General features: G+C 40.5%; 2 protein-coding genes across 2 annotated transcripts in view; both read left to right on the top strand.

The window, feature by feature from the left end:
- ORC5 (origin recognition complex subunit 5) overlaps positions 1 to 16498 on the top strand; it is a 144658-nt gene extending 128160 nt beyond the window's left edge. The window contains exon 14 of the mRNA XM_053218591.1: positions 16384 to 16498. Coding sequence (XP_053074566.1) covers positions 16384 to 16396 — 13 coding nt within the window. The 3' untranslated portion in view covers positions 16397 to 16498. The remainder of the gene's footprint in view (positions 1 to 16383) is intronic.
- RELN (reelin) overlaps positions 16455 to 20483 on the top strand; it is a 579194-nt gene continuing 575165 nt past the window's right edge. The window contains exon 1 of the mRNA XM_053218590.1: positions 16455 to 16518. The gene's annotated coding sequence lies outside the window, so the exon portion shown is untranslated. The remainder of the gene's footprint in view (positions 16519 to 20483) is intronic.

Genomic DNA, 20483 nt, shown 5'->3' with positions numbered 1-20483 from the left:
GTATGTCCTGGACCTCAGTTTACCATCTATAAACTTTAGGTATTGAAAAAAAAACCAAGTCAATAAACATACAAGTACAAATAGAAGTGATAAGTGTGCTATGAAGGATATGAAGAGGGTGCTATGATAGGAGAATACCAGTGTGTGTACAGGGACAGGGGCCATTTTTGAAAGAGTTGTTAGACCAAGCCTCTAGCATTTCAGCTATAACCTAAAGTTTCAGAAGGATACTTTCATTTGAAGTTTCTTGTAGGCCAAAGAAACAGTATTTGTGAAGGCTCAAAGACAGGAAGGCGTCTTACTATCTCTGCTTCTAGACTGAAACTTGGGGAAGGGAAGAGACCAATCTGTTTTGATTCATCAGTTAGTCACCAGAACCTGACATTGTAACCGGAACACTGTATAGGTTCAGGAAATACTTGTTGAGTGAATAGATGATTGAACGGATTTATAAAGCAGCTAATATGGAATGTTCTTTTGAGTTCAGATATTCTACCTTTTTTAGTGATTAGACCTAAGTTTAAGACTTCAAATTTACTGTGGCTAGACACTTCATTCCAGTTCATTTTTTCCCCACACAACAGGGTGTTGATTTAGCCTCTCTGTGTTATTTCTGAGTTCTGGTTACTGCCAGCCTGTATTGTCATTCGAAGACCTCCCCTTGCAGGTTTTTGGGATACCCAATACTTGGGATAGAGTTGGTGAGGACTGAGAGAGTGGGTGGCATGGTGTTTTGGGATAGGAGGACTGAACAAAGCATGGGGAAGATGCCTACAATCCTGGTGTCCAGGTCAAATTGCTCTGGTCAAGCTGCTTTTTTTTCCCCTTCCTTGTCTCTCATCAGCCAGAGTCCTTAACCTTAAAATACAGTCCTTAGCAGTCTTGGAGACTGACCCCTGGCTCATTGACATTTACCAATGTCCCTCCATGTTTGTGAATGAAGAAATCAGTGCTCTCAGAGTCTCTTTCCAGTGATTACCTTGTCCCTGACCCAGGAGCATCTCCTCTCTACCACCTATAGAGGACTCCTTCTGGCCGAGGCTGTAGCTCTGGTTACCTATATTATAAATGAAGTTGATTGACAACCTGACATGCCACCTCCTTTGTGCCCCATTGTAACTCACTCGAACTGAGTTGATTATACTCTTTAATCCTTGCACTCCAGCATCATCAGTTTGTGCAAGGCCATCTTTGTTTTCTTTTATTTGATCGTTTTTCTACTTCATTCCTTTCTCTTCCCTTTAAACATCCTTACTGTGTGTGTGTGTGCGCACGTGAGTGTGTGTGTGTGTGTGTGTGTGTGTGTGTGTGTGTTTAGCTTTGCTGCATGTGTTTTTAAAGGCAATGTGTTCTGTAATTGGTCTGCTAGGACTGCCATAATAAAACACCATGGTCTGGGTGGCTTAAACAACACAAATGTATTTTGTCACAGTGTGGAGGCTAGAAGTAAAAGATCAAGGTATTGGGGCGCCTGGGTGGCTCAGTCGGTTGAGCGTCCGACTTCAGCTCAGGTCATGATCTTGCAGTCTGTGAGTTCGAGCCCCACAGTGGGCTCTGTGCTGACTGTTCAGAGCCTGGAGACTGCTTCAGATTCTGTGTCTCCCTCTCTCTCTGCCCCTCCCCCACTCATGCTCTCTCTCTCTCTCTCTCTCTCTCTCTCTGTCAAAAATAAATAAAACATTAAAACAAACTAAAAAAAAAAAGATCAAGGTATCAACAGGTTTGTTTTTTCCTGAGGCCTCTCTCCTTGGCTTGCAGATGGCTGCCTTCTTGCTGTAGTCTTCACATGGCCTTTCCTCTGTGCAGGTATATGCCTGTGTCTCTTTGAATATCCTAATCTCCTCTTAAAAGGACCCCAGTTGAACTGGATTAGTGTCCCATCCTAATGGCCTTGTTTTAACTTAATCACCTCTTAAAGACCTTAGTTATCTCCAAATACAGTTATATTCTGAGGAACTAGAAATTGGGACTTCAGCATATGAATTCAAGCAGGACAGAATTCAGTCCATAACATACTGTGTATCTCATTATTTCTTCTTTCTCTCTCAACATGCTGTTTCTGAGATCTCTCTATGTTATTATATGCAATCTAGTTTGTGATTTATGACAGATAGTTCCATTATATGGAATATGCCATATTTTACTTATCCATTCCCAAAAGATGGACCCCCTAATTTCCCCAAACCTTTTGCTATCACAAACAATGATGCAAAGAACATGCTTGTATAGAGCTCCTTGTGGGCCTATGAAAGAAATTATTTGGATTATATAGCAGAGTGCACACATGTTAAGTATCCATAGCTACCTCCAGATTGCTTTCCAGAATCATTGGACCAGCTGTGGATGAGGATTCCTCTTTCCCAACATCATCAGCAGCACTTAATGCCACTTTTAATATTTCCCATTTTAATGTGCAAAAAAATATGTCATTGTTATTTTTAGCATATTTTGACCACTACTGAAGTTGAGGATCTTCCCATGTATTCAATAGCCATTCAGGTTTCCCCACCCGTGAATGTCTATATACATACTTTGCGTATTGTCTTATTTTTTCTTGATAATTTGAAAAGTTCTTTGTATATTCTAGCCATTAATCCTTGTTAGTTTCTTGCAAAGATCTTCTTTCAGTCTGTCACCTCCTCCATGGGAAACTTGACTGATAGTGCCCTCATTAAGGAGGTATCTTTACTTTTGCTGTAGTATAATCCACCCATTTTCCTCTTATGGTTTGTTTTTTTGATGTTTAGTTTCTGAAATTCACCTTCTTCCCACTGCCCCAGTATCACAAAGATATCCTTCTCTATTTTATCATCTTATGATATGATTTAATTGACTATATCGCTCATATTTATATCTTTAATCAACTTGGAGCTTACTTTTTTTGCAGTCAATATTGAATAGTTATTTCTCAATACTCATTCTCCTCTTGTTCTTTAGGCATATAGCCTCAGATTTTAGATGGGCATATTGCTACCCATAATAAAAACTACATTTTCCAGACTTCTTTACATTTAAGTGAGGCCATATGACTTAGTTCTCAGCAATTAGAATTAACCAAGAGTATGTGAGATAGTCCTGGGAAGACTCTTTAAGATGAAGGAGACAAGTTCCTCTTTTTCTTCCCTTGAATCTTTCTGTCACCAGCCTAGACTCCTGAAATGATGCTGGAGTATCAGCAACCGTATTGAGCCATGAAGGGATCTTGAGGATGGATACCATATGCTGAGGATGGCAGAGCAGAAAGCTAGAAAGACTTTGATGGTATCACAGAATTCCTATATCAGCCCTGCCTCCTCCCTCCGGACTTCTCTTACAGGAGAGAGAAATAAGCTTATACCTTATTTAACCACTGTTATTTTTGTGGGGAGGAGTTGTATATATATTACAACTAGGTTTGGTGCTCACTAGTGCTCACTAGTATCGTATAGAGGGCCAATCTTATTTTTTCTCCATATAGTGAAGCTGTTTTTCCAACCCCATCTACCAAATGATTTATTTTTTTCCCACTAGATGTGATATTACCTCTATCATGTATTAAGTTCTTATATATTCATGAATCTATCTGTTGCTAGGATCTCAATTTATTAAATCTTGTTTATGCTTGTTTTTTCTCCATCAGTATCTTAAAAAAATTTTTTTTTGATGTGTATTTATTTATTTTGAGAGAGAGACAGAGCATGAGCAGGGAAGGGCAGAGCGAGAGGGAGAAACAGAATCCAAAGCAGGGTCCAGGCTCAAAGCTGTCAGCACAGAGCCCAATGTGGGGCTCAAACTCAATGACTGTGACATCATGACCTGAGCCAAAGTCGGACACTTAACTGAACCACCCAGGCACCCCCTACATCATCTAAAGATTGTCAGAAATGATTGGTTCCTCCTTCTCCCCTCCCCCAACACACATACAACCTCCTTCCCGATCCTATGGGTATCAGCTAAAATTTTAGTTCTGGATTATTATGGATATACTTTTTGTTGTTTGTTTTGGCTAAGGCTTAACTAAACAAAAGTAAATCTTATTTTATTCTTTATTCATCCTTTCTTTCTTATCTTGTTGCTTCCTCCTATATTAATTTCTCTTCTTGCTGGAGTACAGATTCCAAGACGTCTTTCAGAGTGTTGGTGTAGTAAACTTTCTGAGACATATATGTATACATACCTGAGAGTATGATTATTCCATTATTCCATTGATTTTTATTTTTTAAAGCTTTTAAAAAAATGTTTATTTATTTATGGGAGAGAGAGAGGGGGCGGGGAGAGCATGAGCAGGAAAGAGGCAGAGAGAGAAGGAGACAGAGAATCTGAAGCAGGCTCTGCGCCATCAGCACAAAGCCCAGCGCAGACTCAAATCCACGAACTGAGAAATCATGACTTCAGCCAAAGTCAGCCATTTAACCAAGTGAATCACCCAGGAGCACCCCATTATTACATTTAAATGATAGATTAATTGATTATAAAATTCAAGACTAAAAGTTGTTTTCTTTTTGTACTTTAAAGAGATTGTTTATCTATCTTCCATACAGTTTGGCTATTGAGAAATCTGGTTTTGTTGTTTCTTTTTCTCCCATGTTTTAAAATTTCACTGAACTGTGTTTAGAATAGGCTTTTTTTCTTCTGAGCCTCAATTCAGCATTAAAAATCCTGTCATTCTGGAGTCTTCGATGTTTTTTTAATTCTGTGAGACTCTTGAACATTATTTCTTGGTTTTCATTTAAGCCCCTATCTGCATCTGGGACTCGCACCAGATGGAAACTGTCCTGTCTCTCATGTCTTTTAACCTCTCTTTCATCTCCTCATCTTTTAAAAACAATTTTTTTTTAATGTTTACTCATTTTTGAGAGAGAGAGAGAGAGACAAAGTGTGAGCAGGGATGCGGCAGAGAGAGAGGGAGACACAGAATCCGAAGCAGGCTCCAGGCTCTGAGCTGTCAGCACAGAGCCTGACATGGGGCTCAATCTCACAAACTGCGAGATCATGACCTGAGCCAAAGTCTGACACTTAATTGACTGAGCCACCCAGACGCCCCTATCTCCTCATCTATTTATCCCATCCTAATACCTTCTGGATGAGTTCCTTGACCTGATCTTCCATGTCACTAATTTCCTCTCTGACTATAATCATTCTGCTATTAAACCCGTGTGTTGTATTATTCTCCATCAGAATATATTCTGTTGCCTATTTTTCGTAATTGCCTTTCTCTACTTCCTGTTTCCAATATTCTTCCTTATATCACTGAATATTATTTACTCAGTTATTTAAAAATTTTTTGATACATTGATTCTATTTTTTTGAGTGCAAGTTTTTCATTATGTCCTTCCATTTTATAGTGTTTGTGTTTACAAGATATCTCATTATTTGTCCCTTGAAGTTATCAGCTAACTTGGTATTTTACAGGTCTTCTGTTTGCCCTTCTAGACCCCTTTCTGCCTCCCCCACTCTGCTCAGTGTCCCAGAGGCTGACGTGTGAAAACGACATCAACAAGCTCCCATGTCCTCAGGTTTCCCATTGAGTTCAACCACTGGGGAGGCCCAGCAGGAGAATGTTGGGAGGGAAGAATGTGCCACCCATAATATGTATTCTCTCACTTCTCTCCCTATGGTGTTGTCTGTGTCCTTGACTGATGATCAGAATTCCTGTCAGGACAGACCTTGCCAATGACTTTTTTCCTATGAATCCCATACCTCCTACCTCCTGTCCCCTTCCCAGGCCTGTTCCTAGCACTTGAGTACTCTGATATTCTGCCTGCAAAACTCTAAATAGTCTGATTACTCAAATGATCAGTGTGAGCATGCCACCATTTCCTGTTGGGACCCTGACTAGCATATTCACCTAGGGTTATTTACCTGGAGAGAGGAGCAAAGGCTTATCTGGCCCTGGTTAGTGTTTCTCCAAATGAATTAGATAGTGAGCATTATACCAAGCGACTTTGGGGGGGCACCCCATGGTAGAGAGGCCCTTGTGTTGAAATTCAGGATTAAGCCACCTCTGCATTATTCATTCTACCCCGGGAGTTCAGCCACTCTTCCCAGGCACTGCCTTTATCTAGGGATATTGCAATTGCTCAAACGGTGTGGTGGTTTGAAGAGGAACAGGTTAGGTTGCTCAGGTGTAGCCAACTCATCTGCGCTTATGCTGTCTACAGCTTAAGCTATCCCTCTACAGCTTCAGAGCTTCCAAGATATTCTCTTACTGGCCCTGTGCTTTAGTAGAAAAGGCAGTGATCTGCTCAGGACAATGCTGGGAGAGAAAAGATTTAAACTAAGAAATTCTCTGCCAGCCTATCCCCACTTGGATCTTTAGAGCAGGCATCATCATCTGCCCACCTCAGACCCCACCACCTTCTACTTCTCAAAGAGTTTCTCATTGTTTTTGTTTTGTTTTGTTTTGAAGTTTTGGAGCCAGCTGAGCTCCTCAGCTTCTCTTGGGTTCGGTTTGGAGACAGGAATCTTTAGTGGAATTCCTTGGATCTGTAATTAAATGTGGTTGCTCAAACAGATACCTATGTTTTCTTAGCATTGGCGTTCTGATTCACAAAGGCAACAATTGTTTGCCCAGGGAAGCCTCTCAACTGCCATTGACTCACAGGCTGATAATAGACAAGGCCAGCCTTCAGAGGTCATCCAATCTATCCCCCTAGGAATATCTGCACAAAACTGCATCACAAAGAGGCAGCTAGGAAATCTCTGCCCGAGTGTGGGGAGGTCTGGTTCTATCTTCTGTAGATATTACACCTACTACTGTCTTGACTATTAAAGTGGATGTTCCGATGTATCATGTTTCTCCAGATGAGTTAGATAGCGAGCATTATACCAAGCGACTTTGGGGGAGCACCAAGGTAGAGAAGCCCTTGTGGTGAAATTCAGGATTAAGCCACCTCTGCATTATGGAATGCAGGGCTTATTACCCCAGCTGTTGGGAGTGCTGCCAGCAAATTGTCTTTAGCTGTCAGCCCTTTTGGGGGCTTGCCTTAGTTGAAGTGATATGATGATAATGATGATGGTGAGGAGGAGGAGGAGGAGGAGGAGAATGATGCTAAGTGTAAGGGAGGAATCAAAGAACTATTAAACAAAGTCCCTACCTTTGATAGCTCACAGTCTTGTTAGGAAGATGATTCATAAATAAAAAGAAGTATGATTGAGAATAAAAGACAATATGTGATAAACCATAGGAGTAAGCCAGGCAACAGTTACAGTAACTTGGGAATTTGAAGGAATAGGCATAGTGCCCCTTTGGTCAAGGCTAGTCAGGGTAGATTCTGTATGTAGGAGGGATTTGTAAAAGATCTTAAGGCTTGATGAAGTTAGCTAGGATATATTGCAAATGTGATTGATTTAGAGATTTCTGAACTCTATCAGAAATCTGTCTTATTTCAAATAAGATGGATACGTACTTGGGAGAGTTTATCCCTGTGGGGACCATGGGAGCAGTCAAATAAAGCTGAATTTTATAAAATAAAAAAAAATGCCTACTCACCCTCACAAAACCCTGTGAGATAGGTACTATTATTATTCTCACCTTCCAGATAAGGAAGTGAGGCACATGATGGTTGAGTGACTTGCCCAGATCACACAGTTAGCAGGTGGTTGTCTTGGGATCCAAACCCAGGCAGTCTGAGCCAGAGGTGTATGTTTTCCTAACCTATTTCCAAGGCAGGTAACTGCTTTCCTCGGAGACACCCAAAGATGAGAATTGGATCGACTGTTTAGGAAGTGATAGTTACGGATAAGCTACTATGCCTCTGGGAAGAGGAGCTTGTTTATCATTTCTCAGCTTTTCTGCAAAAGCAATTTTTGCAGCAGCTCAAGTTATGTCCCAAGCAAATGAAACAGGTGCTCATTAGGCCTCCGGGCTGGTGTAACTCTCACTTTGCAATTGCTGTAAGAGGTGGAGAAGATGAACAACCTTAAATGTTCACTATGGAAACCTGGACGTCATTTCTATTCATGTGGAGTTCATTAACCTGAGTTTCTTTAAACTGAGATTTATAAAACAAGCAAGTGTTTCTGGGTGTGGAAGGGCAAAGGAGAGGAAGGTAGTATATTTAAAAAAAAAAACAAAACAAAAACAGAAGCAATGGAAAAACATCCACTTCTGTTTCCTTTTATGGTAGTCTCTGAAGCACACATACACAAACTGCTTAATGTTTTTACTGGAAATTAGTAAGACATTTATTTTGGAGATGTGACAATTCCTAACCTGATGGCTGAACTATCTTGAGTTCAGCCTTTGTGATGTTAGTGAGCAGAGAATGTATGATATTGTGAGATGTCTGAACAGAACTCATCCAGTCTGCACAGAGACAGATGGACTTTTACAAACATGGAGAAAACTACGGATTGATCCAAGCGATTCCTGAAGTCACTGATTTGTTTTAATGACTCTTATTTGGTAAAATGTCTGCTGCCATTCCCCTGATGGTAAACATGGGATCAAAGTTCTGATTCCTCCAAGATTAATCATTTTCTTCTTTATCTGCATCAAAGTCCTTTGATATGGCAAAACTTCCTTTTTCAGTTGATCTTACTGTATGTTTAGATTGCAATCAATAATAGTAAATATTGACTTGAGGGGTCACTGCTTACTAGAGGGAAAGGGGTTATCATTAGAAATTTACCATTTGCAATTTTTTTTTACCCTACTTCTTTCCATAAAAGAGGTTTATTTTAAAATCTTATTAGTCTGAGAAAAGAGAGTTTGGCCAAAATTCTTTGACTGTTTCATCTTCTTATTTCAAAACACTTGAGGGAATTTTTCTGATTCTACATGGATCTGGCAGCATAATTATAAGCACAAGTATGGAGTCACAAACACCTTCTCATTGCCTAACATTGGACCAGATAACAGTCTCTATAAAAGGAGATAATGACAAGACCTACATTTTATAGTGGTTTTGAGTTCCAAAAGATATAATAATTATAAAGAATTTAGTTCAGTACCTGGCACTTAAGTGCTCAGTAAATATTAGCTATTAATGCTATTATATTATTTAAAAATTAACATGTATACAAATTATAGTATGTGCATTTGCATAGTCTAAAAACTACTATAGATTACAGAATCTGGATATGAGTGGGCTCAGCAGTTTCCTTTAAATTTTTTTTAACGTTTATTTATTTTTGAGACAGAGAGAGACAGTGCATGAACGGGGTGGGTCAGAGAGAGAGGGAGACACAGAATCCGAAACAGGCTCCAGGCTCTGAGCTGTCAGCCCAGAGCCCGATGTGGGGCTCAAACTCACTGGCTGCGAGATCGTGACCTGAGCTGAAGTGGGACGCCCAGCCGACTGAGCCACCCAGGCGCCCCAGCAATTTCCTTTTAAGATGAATAAATCTTAAAAATCCTTGAACAGAGGTGTCATTTGCATAGGACTATCCAACATGATTTTTTCAAGTTTATTCATTTATTCTGACACAGAGAGTGCACACGCACAAGTGAGGGAAAGGCAGAAAGAGAGGGAGGGAGAGAGAATCCCACACAGGCTCCACAAGACCGACGTGGGGCTCAAACCCAGGTACTGTGTAATCATGACCTGAGCCAAAGTCAGGCTCAACCGACTAAGCCACCCGCACGCCCCCAACATGGTTTTTAAAAATGAGGCATCCAGGGGCGCCTGGGTGGCTCAGGTGATGATCTCGTGGTTTGTGGGTTCCAGCCCCGCGTCTGGCGCTGTGCTGACAGCCTGGAACCTGCTTCGGATTTTGTGTCTCCCTCTCTCTCTGCCCCTTCCCTGATCATGCTCTGTCTCAAAAATATATAAACAATAAATAAATAAATAAATAAATAAATAAATAAATAAATAAAATTAGGCCTGCACATTAAGCCAGCTTGACTATGTACTTTAAAATGATGAGTATATTTTCAGTTTACAATTCAAATTTGTAGATTCACAGTGTCCAGTATAGTTAAAATAACTTGCATATAAATACATACTAATTGAAGTGATTATATGCTAACTGCATATGCACACTGTATGTGTATGTGTGTGTGTTGCAATGTAAATGTGACCATCAGTATTTCAAATAGGGAACCATAGGCCTGTCAATTAATGACAGTGGCCTCCTTTTTATTATAGACAACTGGGGAACTGATATATAGAATCACTTTCACATATTTTTCAAAAGGCAGATCCCTGGGTCTCACTCTGGACTTAGTGAATCAGAATATTCAGGAGTAGGATACAAATAACTTGCATTTTTAATATGTTAGTACTGCCTAGTTAGAAAACTAGGGAAAGAGTATGAAAGTATGGTTTTTAGACATTGGATAACAGACTGTGCAAGGCTGTGATTCATGGAAGAAAGCAAACAAATGAGGTGAGCCCTTCAACTGCTCCAGGATCTTGCCTGGAGGCTCTTTCCAGACCTGAACTCAGCAAGAGGGAACCCAAACAGAGTCTGAGGGTCTTGCTGTGGGGTTATGGGAGGCTAAGGTGGCTAGAATTTGTGGAACAGAGTATCAAAGAGGAGGAGGAATTTGCAGAGAGAAGACTCTAGAGATTAGCAAAGGGTTTCCCACGTCTCTGAGCCTGGGGAGGGACCCACCATCCAATCTCTCCTAACTCAGTCGTCCCCAGAGATAACCACTCAAGATGATTTCTGCCTTTTTTTTGAACTTTATGTCGATGGAATCACATACTACATATATTGCCGGGGCTGGGGGAGTTGACCTATTACGCTTGACATTTTGTTTGTGAGGTTGATCCATGCTGTGTGGCAGTAGCATCTGCCTTGTTGTTGCTATATGCTTTTTTTTTTTTTTTTTTTTTTTTACAGAGAAGGGGGTGGAGGGAGAGAGAGAGACAAGCTCAAGTAGGCCGCACGCTCAGCACAGAGCCCAAGGTGGAGCTCTATTCCATAATTCTGGGGTCATGACCTAGAGGAAACCAAGAGTTGGATGCTCAACTGACTGAGCACCTTATGCTCTTTTATTACATGATTGTTTATCATTTGACAGTTAGTGGAACTTTGGTTTTTATCATTTTTTATTTTTAGCTATTACAAATAATGGTGCTATGTGTTTTGGCTCATATACATAGGTATTTGTCTTCAATATAAATCTAAGAGAGGACTAGCTGGGTCATGAGATAGACGTAACATACATGTAACATACATTTTTCCAGAATGGTCGCACCAATTTCACTCCCACCACCAGTGTATCAAAGTTCTAGTTGTTACATATTCCCGCCAATACTTGATATTGCCAATATTTTACATTTTGGCCATTTTGGTTAGGAAGTAGTAGTATCACATTGTGGTTTTAGTTTGCATATTTCCCTGATTCATAATAATATTGAGCATGTTTTCAGATGTTGATTGGCCATTTGAATATCTTTCTATAGGATTTATATATTTTTCTCATGGATTTGCAGAAATTATTTTTACATGGTCTGGTGACAAGCCTTTTGTTATATGTTTTCAAAATTTCAAGTATCTAAAAACTCTGTGGTTTGCCTTTCACTCTCTTATTGGTGTCTTTTCCTTTAGGAACTGGAGTTCCTACACTTAATTTATTCCAATATATTCATCTTTTCCTTAATGGTTAGTGCTTTATGTGTTCCATTTAAGATATCTTTACCAACCTCACTTTATAAAGATTTTCTCCTGTTTTTTTTTTCTTCTAGAATTTTCTCCTCCCATGACCATGGGAATAGTCTAATAGCAGCTGAATCTTTTTAGTTTTTTCTTTTGTGGATCTCCAGTGGACCCAGCATCATTTGTGGCCAGACTCTCTTCTCCCTTCTTCTCTGCTGTACCACCTTTCACATAAACCAGGTGGGTCTTTTGCTGGATTCTGTTCCATTCCATGTCTCTGTTAGTCTATCCCTGTGCCAATCCTATAGTTTCAGTTGTAGTAGCTTTATAGCAAACCTTGATGTTCACTCATCTGGCTCCTCCAACTCTGTTCTTTTTCTTCGAGATTATCTCAGCTATTATTCTATTTCCATATAAAATTTAGAACCCATGGATCAATTTCTACCTTTTGGTGTCAGTGGTAGTAAGTGTGTTCTGGGAATTTTTCCATTTTACCTAAACTTTCTATTGTCTCATCATAATCCTAATATCCTCATATTATCTTTTTCATTATCAGAAAGGCCAGTGGTGATATTTCTTTTTCATCTGTATTATTGGCTGTTCATGCCTTCCCTCTTTTTCTCATTGATCAGTCATGTCAAGTATCAGTTTTCACAGTCTTTCCAAAGAATACTTTTCTGTGGCTTTGTTAATCTTCTTTCTTTTATGTTTGTCTTTTTAAATAATTTCTGCTCTTCTAGTTATAATTCTCCTGCTTGTACTTACTTTGGTTTCATTTGTTTTTATTTTTACAACTTCTTGAGATGGATACTTAAATCATTGATTTGAAGCCCTTTTGCCTTACTTTTCTTTTCTTTTTTTCTTTTTCTTATTTTTTGAGAGAGAGAAAGAGAATGTGAGTGGGGGGAAAAGGGAGAGAGAGAGAGAGAGAGAGAGAGAGAGAGAGAGAGAGAGAATCTCCCCAATGTGGGGCTCGACCCCACAACCCTGAGATCATGACCTAAGCTAAAATCAAGAGTCAGATACTCAACCAAATGAGTCATCCAGGCACCCCAGTTTTCTAATATATATAATGACATCTACTTACTTACCTCCAAGCACTCTTTTGGTTTTATTACATAAACTTTTTATGTCCAATTTTCATTATTATTATTCAGTTCAAGTATTTTCTGATTTCCATTACAACTTCTGGGTCACATGAATTATTAAGAAGTATTTTAAGTTCCAAACATATGGAAATTTTCTAGTCTTTTGTGTGGTAGTGTTATTGATATCTGACTTATTTTCACTATGGTCAAGGAATATACTCTCTAATTTTAATCTTATAAAATTTATTAGAGAAGCTGATGAACTAGCATGTGTTTAGTTTTGATAAATGATTCTACACCTGTTGGGTGTGCTGTTCTACATATGACAGTTAGGTCAAGTGTGTTAATCACTGAGTTCTTAGTATCAGTTATTACTAATACTAGGATTTACCAGCAAGAGTCCCTATGTCATACTTCTTTATTATTTCTCTGCTGAAATTCTCTATTTTGTTTTTTCAGTTCCTTGAACCTATGATTTTAAAGTTCATGGCTGGTAACTCCATCAGACAAAATAATAAACATCTCTCATATGTTTTATTATCTGGGCTTTCAATTAAGTCCCATCTTCTAAACTACTAAAACGTTTTTGATTTGGTACCAGACACTATATATTTTTAAAAATGGAGAGGAAATTGAAGCTCTGCATAATGTTATTTTCCTTCAAAGAGAATTATCTTCTACTTCTGGAAGTGGACCTTGAGCTAGGGCCTCCAGATCACCTTACAATCAGAAATTACAATGATTTGAAGTTGGATGTCGGTATCTGGGAGGGCTGGTCGATTTCTGGTTTACTCTTAGTCCTTGTATATAACCCTCTGGGGTCTCTTTAGAAATAGATTCCTTTTCTTTGACAAGCCTTGAACTTCAGTTTTTGCCCCATAGACCTGTGTCTGTTAAAAGTTCTGCTCAGCTTCTCATTTACTGCTTGTAACAATGCCATCTCCCTTGAAAGGACACTGGCACCAAATGCCAGACTCACCACTTTGGGTTTCCTTCCTCTACCTAAGATATTTTCCCTACACCACATTTTTTTTTAAATTAAAAAAAAAAATTTTTTTTTTTTTTTGAGAGAGAAAGAGACAGAGCATGAGCAGGGGAGGGGCAGAGAGAGGGAGACACAGAATCAGAAGCAGACTCCAGGCTCCAAGCTGTCTGCACAGAGCCCAATACAGGGCTCGAACTCACAGATCGTGAGATCATGACCTGAGCCGAAGTCAGATGCTTAACTGACTGAGCCACCCCAGGGTCCCTTCCCTACACCACATCTTAACTGTCTTGGGGCGTGTGTGTGTGTGTGTGTGTGTGTGTGTGTGTTGCCGCTTTTTTAGTTCTCAGTACGGAGTCTCTCCAAACAATTAATTTTCAATGGCAAAATAAGTAGAAGTCCTAGACCAGAAAATTTTAAGCTAACGGAGCAACCTCATCTCATCTTATGTGTCAATTGGGTCAGTAAACACAGACTATGTCTGGAATTCTCCTGGTGGGTTCACGAGCTAAAAAATGATCGTTGCTTTAAGTCACTAAGTTTTAGAGTAAGTTGCCATATCACTGTGGATAGCTGATGTGGATTTTGGTATTTGTGACTTATTTGGGTACTGCTGCCACAAGAAAAACTCAAGACATGTCATTGGCTTTGGCACCACATGGTTGGTGGAAGCTGGAAGGGTCACAAGGAGAATGTTAGTGAAAACCTAAAGGACCTCGAGAAGAGTGTTAGGAGAAGTCTAAAAGGCCTCAAGGAATTTGTCAGTAAGGGCCGAAAGGAAAGACAGGAAAATATTACTGGAAGCTAGAAAAACAGTGCCCTTGGTACATAGTAGCAGAATGTGAAAAATAGCAAATATAATATAGTAATAAACTTGATGATCTAGCCAAAGAGGTTTGCATGAAGAGCACTGATGGTTCTGCTTAGGGTTTTTTAGCTGCTTATAATAAAACAGGAGAAGAAAAATAAACCAAAAAAGGATCTGTGGCCCCCAGAATTCTCAGATGGCCCCTACAGTCTCTACCCCTGGTGCTGCACCCATGGTTAGGATGGGAGAGTAGAAGGAATGATATGGCAGAAGGAGTGTCACAGATGTAATAAAAGTCCCCAAGTAGGTGGGCTTGACCTAATCAAAGGAGCCCTTAAAAGGGACTGGTCCTTTCTGTGAAGAGACTTGAAATGTGAGGGGCCATGGAAGGGCCACATGGCAAGGACCTGAGGGTGTCCTCTAAGAGAAGCAAGAAATGGGGCTTCAGTTACACGACCCGAGGAAATCAATTCTGCCATCAATGGAGGGAGCTTGGAAGCAGGCCTTTCTCCAGTTGAGTCTCCAGATGAGAATAGCTGGCTGACACCTTGACTTCAGCCTTGTGAGACCAGGAGCAGGGCATTCAGTTAAAATATGCTGGGGCGCCTGGGTGGCTCAGGTGGTTGGGCTTCCGACTCTTGGTTTTGGCGCAGGTCATGATCTCACAGTTCGTGAGTTTGAGCCCCATGTTGGGCTCTATGCTGACAGCTTAGAGCCTGGAGCCTGCTTCGGATTCTATGTGTTTCTCTCTCTCTGCCCCTTCCCTGCTCACATTCTGTCTCTCCCTCTCTCAAAAATAAATAAAAACATTTTTAAAAAATGCTGAATTCTGATCCACCGAAAGTGAGATAATAAATTTGTGTTGCTTTAATCTACTAAGTTTGTGATAATTTGTTACACAGAAATAAAAAATGGATATAGCAACTATTCAGTTTCAAGCCAAATTTGAAGAAATGTAAAGGAGCCAGGACTCTTTAGATTTGAAAATAAAATTATGTTTTTTTCTCAGTCTCTTAAGATTGCAAACTATTCTCAAATTAAGAAATGACTTCTAGGCAAAGATCGAGTCTAGCATGGACTTGTAAGATCCTTTTTTGAAACTTCAGAATAATCTAAGATGCCACCTCATAGATTCTTTCTTTTTTTTTAAGTTTATTTATTTATTTTGAAAGAGAGAGAGAACAAGCTGGGGAGGGGCAGAGAGAGGGGGACAGAGGATCTGAAGCCAGCTCTGTGCTGACAGCAGAGAGCCCGATGTGGGACTCGAACTCATGAACCGTGAGATCATGATCTGATCCGAAGTCGGATGCTTAACTGCCTGAGCCACCCAGGCGTCCCTCATAGACTCTTTCAAATAGACAACAGTTCTTCTAAAGATCTTAAGATGTGCTTCACAGACTCTGTTAAACAGTGGGGCTTCCTAATCTTAAGGGATTGTCACACAGCAACCTCATAAGGACTGCAGGTAGAAGAGAGCTTATCTTTTTTTTAACTTGTTTTTTTAATGTTTATTTTTGAGAGAGAGAGAGAGAGAGAGAGAGAGAGAGAGAGAGAGAGAGAGAGAGAGAACAAGCAGGAGAAGGGCAGAGAGAGAGGGAGACACAGAATCTGAAGCAGGCTGTCAGCCCAGAGCCCGATGCGGAGCTTGAACTCACCAGCTGGGAGATCATTACCTGAGCCGAAGGCAGATGTTTAACTGACTGAGCCACCCATGCACCTACCTAGAAGAGAGCTTATCTTAAAGAGATTTGAGTTGTGACCGTCTTGGAACGACTGAAACTAAATATGATGCATGGAGACCCTCCAAAAAACAGGAGAATTTTGGTGGTGGAAGCACTGTCACCTTGAACTAAGAATTATGAACCAAGGGGCAGTACTGGGCTTTCATCAAAAAATGAACAACATGCCTGACTGTTTCCAGAATTACCACTGACCAGTGATGGCTGCCCTGCTGTGCTTCCCTCCCTTTTTAGCTTCAACCTTTGAAACAACTTCCTGACTTCCAGTCCTCTCTTTCCTGCATGATGGCCAGTGACAGAACTAAGTCAAAGCAGCTTATGTCGTGCATTGAAGCCCATGGTCCCTGAGGAGTGTATTCTGCTGTGAAGGTAAGAAACTTTTGACACAAACTTTTGTACTTTAGATCAGTGTTCCACCTCAGGTACGCTTGGGCTGCCACAGACCTCTCCAAATGAAAGGAGAGCAAGGTTGCCAGGGAAGGAACCCGACTGGCTGGCTCCTCCTTTTTTGGCTTCACTATTCCCCATCCTTCCCATTATTAATTATATACGCATGAAATATATGTGCAAACACATGTGCATGCCTGTGTATATGTTTATGGGGGAGTGTTTTTCCAAGAGGACCTTCAAGCAACTCTCCCCTAACCTCTCCTCCCCAAACTGATATATACCCTTCTCTCCAATAAAACCACTTCCTTTGCCCCTTTGTCACCAAACAAATGTGGCCACTGAACTCCCGGGATGTCCTCATTAACAAAGGCCCAGCCTCCCTACAGATGTAGAGAAAAAGCTGCTCAGACACATTCCTCTCAGAGACACTTGATAGGAGAGAATGTGGACAGATCAAATCGCATAATTCCCTTCCGACCACCACACCAGCAAGTGCATTCTTTCTTAAAACGAAAGAGCCGAAGAAGAGAGTTGTCTACTGTGTGCCGCACGTGTTTTTTCCTTTCCTGAGGGAAAACCTGTCCGACTTTGGCTTTCACCGCTCATAAATTATCAAGTTATTTCTCACTTATGGCGCAGATATCAGTCTGGTTGGTATATGCACCCACACATCAGCTGAGACTCAAGAGAGCTAAATTTACAAAACATTAAATCAATAAGCATGTGTGAATGGGCAAAACAGCGTGACATCCTTAACTTAATAAGGCCACAGCATTGCTGTTAATCATCTGTTTTGCAACTTCTGAAGTTTCTTTCCTTCTAATTTTATAGTGTTGCTAGAAGCCTAGATGAGTGAAGGCCCTTCTGTCAGCAAAAGAGAACAATGTACCTCAAACTAGGAAATGAGAGCTTTTCCCAGGGAGATGGAGCCATGATAATATCCAGAGAGCTGCAAACAGTGCATGATGCTGTATTTTTTTTAAGTTTTTTAATGGTTATTTTTATTTCTGAGAGAGAGAGAGAGAGAGAGAGAGAGAGAGAGAGAGTGCAAGGAGGGGAGGGACAGAGGGGGAGACACAGAATCCGAAGCAGGCTCCAGGCTCTGAGCTGTCAGCACAGAGCCTGATGTAAGGCTACAACTCATGGACCATGAGGTCATGACCTGAGCTGAAGTGGGACACTTAACTGACTGAGCCCCCCAGGCACCCCTCAGGATGCTGTACTTACAGGGAAGAAATAATAACAACAGTGCCTTTTCTGTGTTGTTTAAACTACTAAGGAACCCAAGAACAGACAGGACTGCCAGATGTCTCTCAGGAAAATACCAGTCTTCCAGATGGGGCATGGGGGGAAATATAGGAACAGATGAATAAAAATAGCTTTCCTCTCCTGCCTCTGTTCTGGGGCTCCCCCTGCCCCAAATGTGTCTCCAAATCCACAAGAACAGACTGACAATCTCTTCACATTAAAAAATACCTTCTGTGGAGAAACACCCACCCCCCACTGTGGGCTATCCTTTTACGTTACTAAACACATTTCATAACAGGCGAGTCTGGAGTGCTTATGCTGCGTTATGTCCTAGTGCCCAGAACTTTTTCCAAGCACCATGTACTGGAGGGAACCGCCAGCAGGTGGGAGATTTCATCTGGTGATGATACTAATGACCATTACAAGTTGGTGGAAGCTGTGTGTAAATGCAAAGAAAGACAATCCTATGGAGAGAGCTGAACGGCCAACCAAAACCCAGAGAGACTCTGGGCTAGGAGTTGGCAGGGGTGGAATGTGGGAGGGAGGAGGAAGATGGAAAACAGACATTAATTAGAACTCTGTGTTCTAGAGAGTTAGAAACACATAGAAAGAACTGCCTGACAGAAGACTGCTGGGCAGATTCTGGCCCCTCTGTTCATTCATCTGACCACCAGCACATAGACCAGCTCTCAACTACTTATTTTATTTTATTTTTTAAAATTTATTTATTTTGTTTTTTAAATGTTTATTTATTTTGAGAGAAAGAGAGTACGAGTGGAGGAGGGGCAGAGAGGGAGGAGAGAGAGAGAATCCCAAGCAGGGATTCCTGACATGGGGCTCAATCCCCATAAACCGGGATATCATGACCTGAGCCAAAATCAAGAGCCAGATGCTTAACTGAGCCACCCAGGCTACCTCTCAACCACTTATTTTAAAATCAGCCCTTTGTATTGGCTCCTGCCACCCTCTCTCTATCACCATTGCCACACATAAACATAGCTCCCAGGAAGCTTTTCATCTCAGGGTGAGAATGATCAAGACAATATACTAACATTTGCAAGAGGAGAAAATCCATATTTGCTGCACAGAAAGAGTAATCTGATCCATGTTTATATGTGACTGGACAACAAGTCATGTGAAGAAAACCGTAATCATGAAATCGGGGTCTAAGATAAAGAGAATATCTGATCCCCCATAAATATGAGATAATTTAGGAAAGAGAAGAGAATAAAAAAAGAAAAGCAAAACTGAACTTACATTTTCAGAGAGATTCAATAATGTATTTTGTAGTGTATGTATATTTTTAAAGTTCATGAAATATCTCTGAGGGATTCCTAAGAAATTAATAACTAGGTCATCTCTAGGGCTGGGAGCCAGATGAGAGAGAGCTTAGTTGTCACTGTACACTTTTTTAAACTATGGAGTTTTGTCCCAGGAGCATGTATTACTTTTTAAATTAATAAATTAATAAAATATAGCATACCCATAAATTAAGAACATAGTACTTATGTGGAAAAGGAACAGAGAACAAGAAGGAGCTCTGGGAAAGTGAAAATATTGTTGATGAGATAACAGAAGAGTTCACATAGCAGAGCAAATCTGCAAAGAGACAGCAAATCTCACTACTATGGACTTCATGAAAAGAAAATAAGGGAAACAAGAAGATATTGTTAAGAAATAATAGAAGAAAATTTGTCAGAGCTAAAGAGACATGAACTTTTGGGTTGAAATTGCATTTTTTAAAAAGTTTACTTATTTATTTTGCAAAGGGGGAGGGAACAAGTGGAGGAGGGGCAGAGAGAGAGAGAGAGGGAGAGAGAGAGAATCTTAAGCAGGATTCCGAGCTTTCAGCACAGAGCCTGATGCAGGGCTCGAACCCATGAACCATGAGGTCATGACCTGAGTCAAAATCAAGAGTCAGACGCTGAACTGATTAAGTCATCCAGACACCCCAGAAATTGCCTGTCTTATAATTCTTCTCTCCTACTGTTTTAAAAGATAACTTCATAAAACTATAATTAATAATAATGTTAGTTTATAATTAATGAAACTATACTGATGGGCTTATAACACGTAAAGGACCACACATCTCACTAGTGCCCTCAGCACAGACTACCAGTGCTATAATACCTAAATTGCAGTCTCTATCTCCCATCCACCTGCTTTACACTTCCTTAAACCTCATACAGCTGTTTTCCATTCCTAACAGTTTATTTGATAAGCTACATTATTGATTTATTGATACAATAGACACAATATTCTGTGTGATTTTTCTCCTCATGGTTACAATTGATTGGATCATTGTGGACACCGTCTCTCTGTCTCTCTCTCTTTCTCTCTCTCTCTCTCACTCTCTCTCTCTCTCTCTCTCTCTCTCTCACACACACACACACACACACACACACACACACACACACACACCCCTGTGTGGTCTAGAGAAGCAGAGAAAGAAGAATGGAACAAGTACACAGGGATGTCAAGACAAGAGGTGGAAAGATCCCATTTGGGCTCTCATTTCCTGGTTCCAGTTCCTGCCTGAGGTCCAACAGCTTTTTCTGCCCTGAGTTCAATGAAACGGTACTGTATCTTCATGTGAAACTCTATCCCTCCCCCCTTCCCCTCCCCAGCTTGAGTTGGGTTCAGTTGACTAATACCAAGAATCAAAATTGTTTAGGGCCTGTTTGGGACTTTTCAAA

The sequence above is a fragment of the Acinonyx jubatus genome, chromosome A2 (assembly GCF_027475565.1).
Source record: "Acinonyx jubatus isolate Ajub_Pintada_27869175 chromosome A2, VMU_Ajub_asm_v1.0, whole genome shotgun sequence".
NCBI classification, from domain to species: Eukaryota; Metazoa; Chordata; class Mammalia; order Carnivora; family Felidae; genus Acinonyx; species Acinonyx jubatus.
This window is presented reverse-complemented; position numbering and strand designations above follow the sequence as displayed.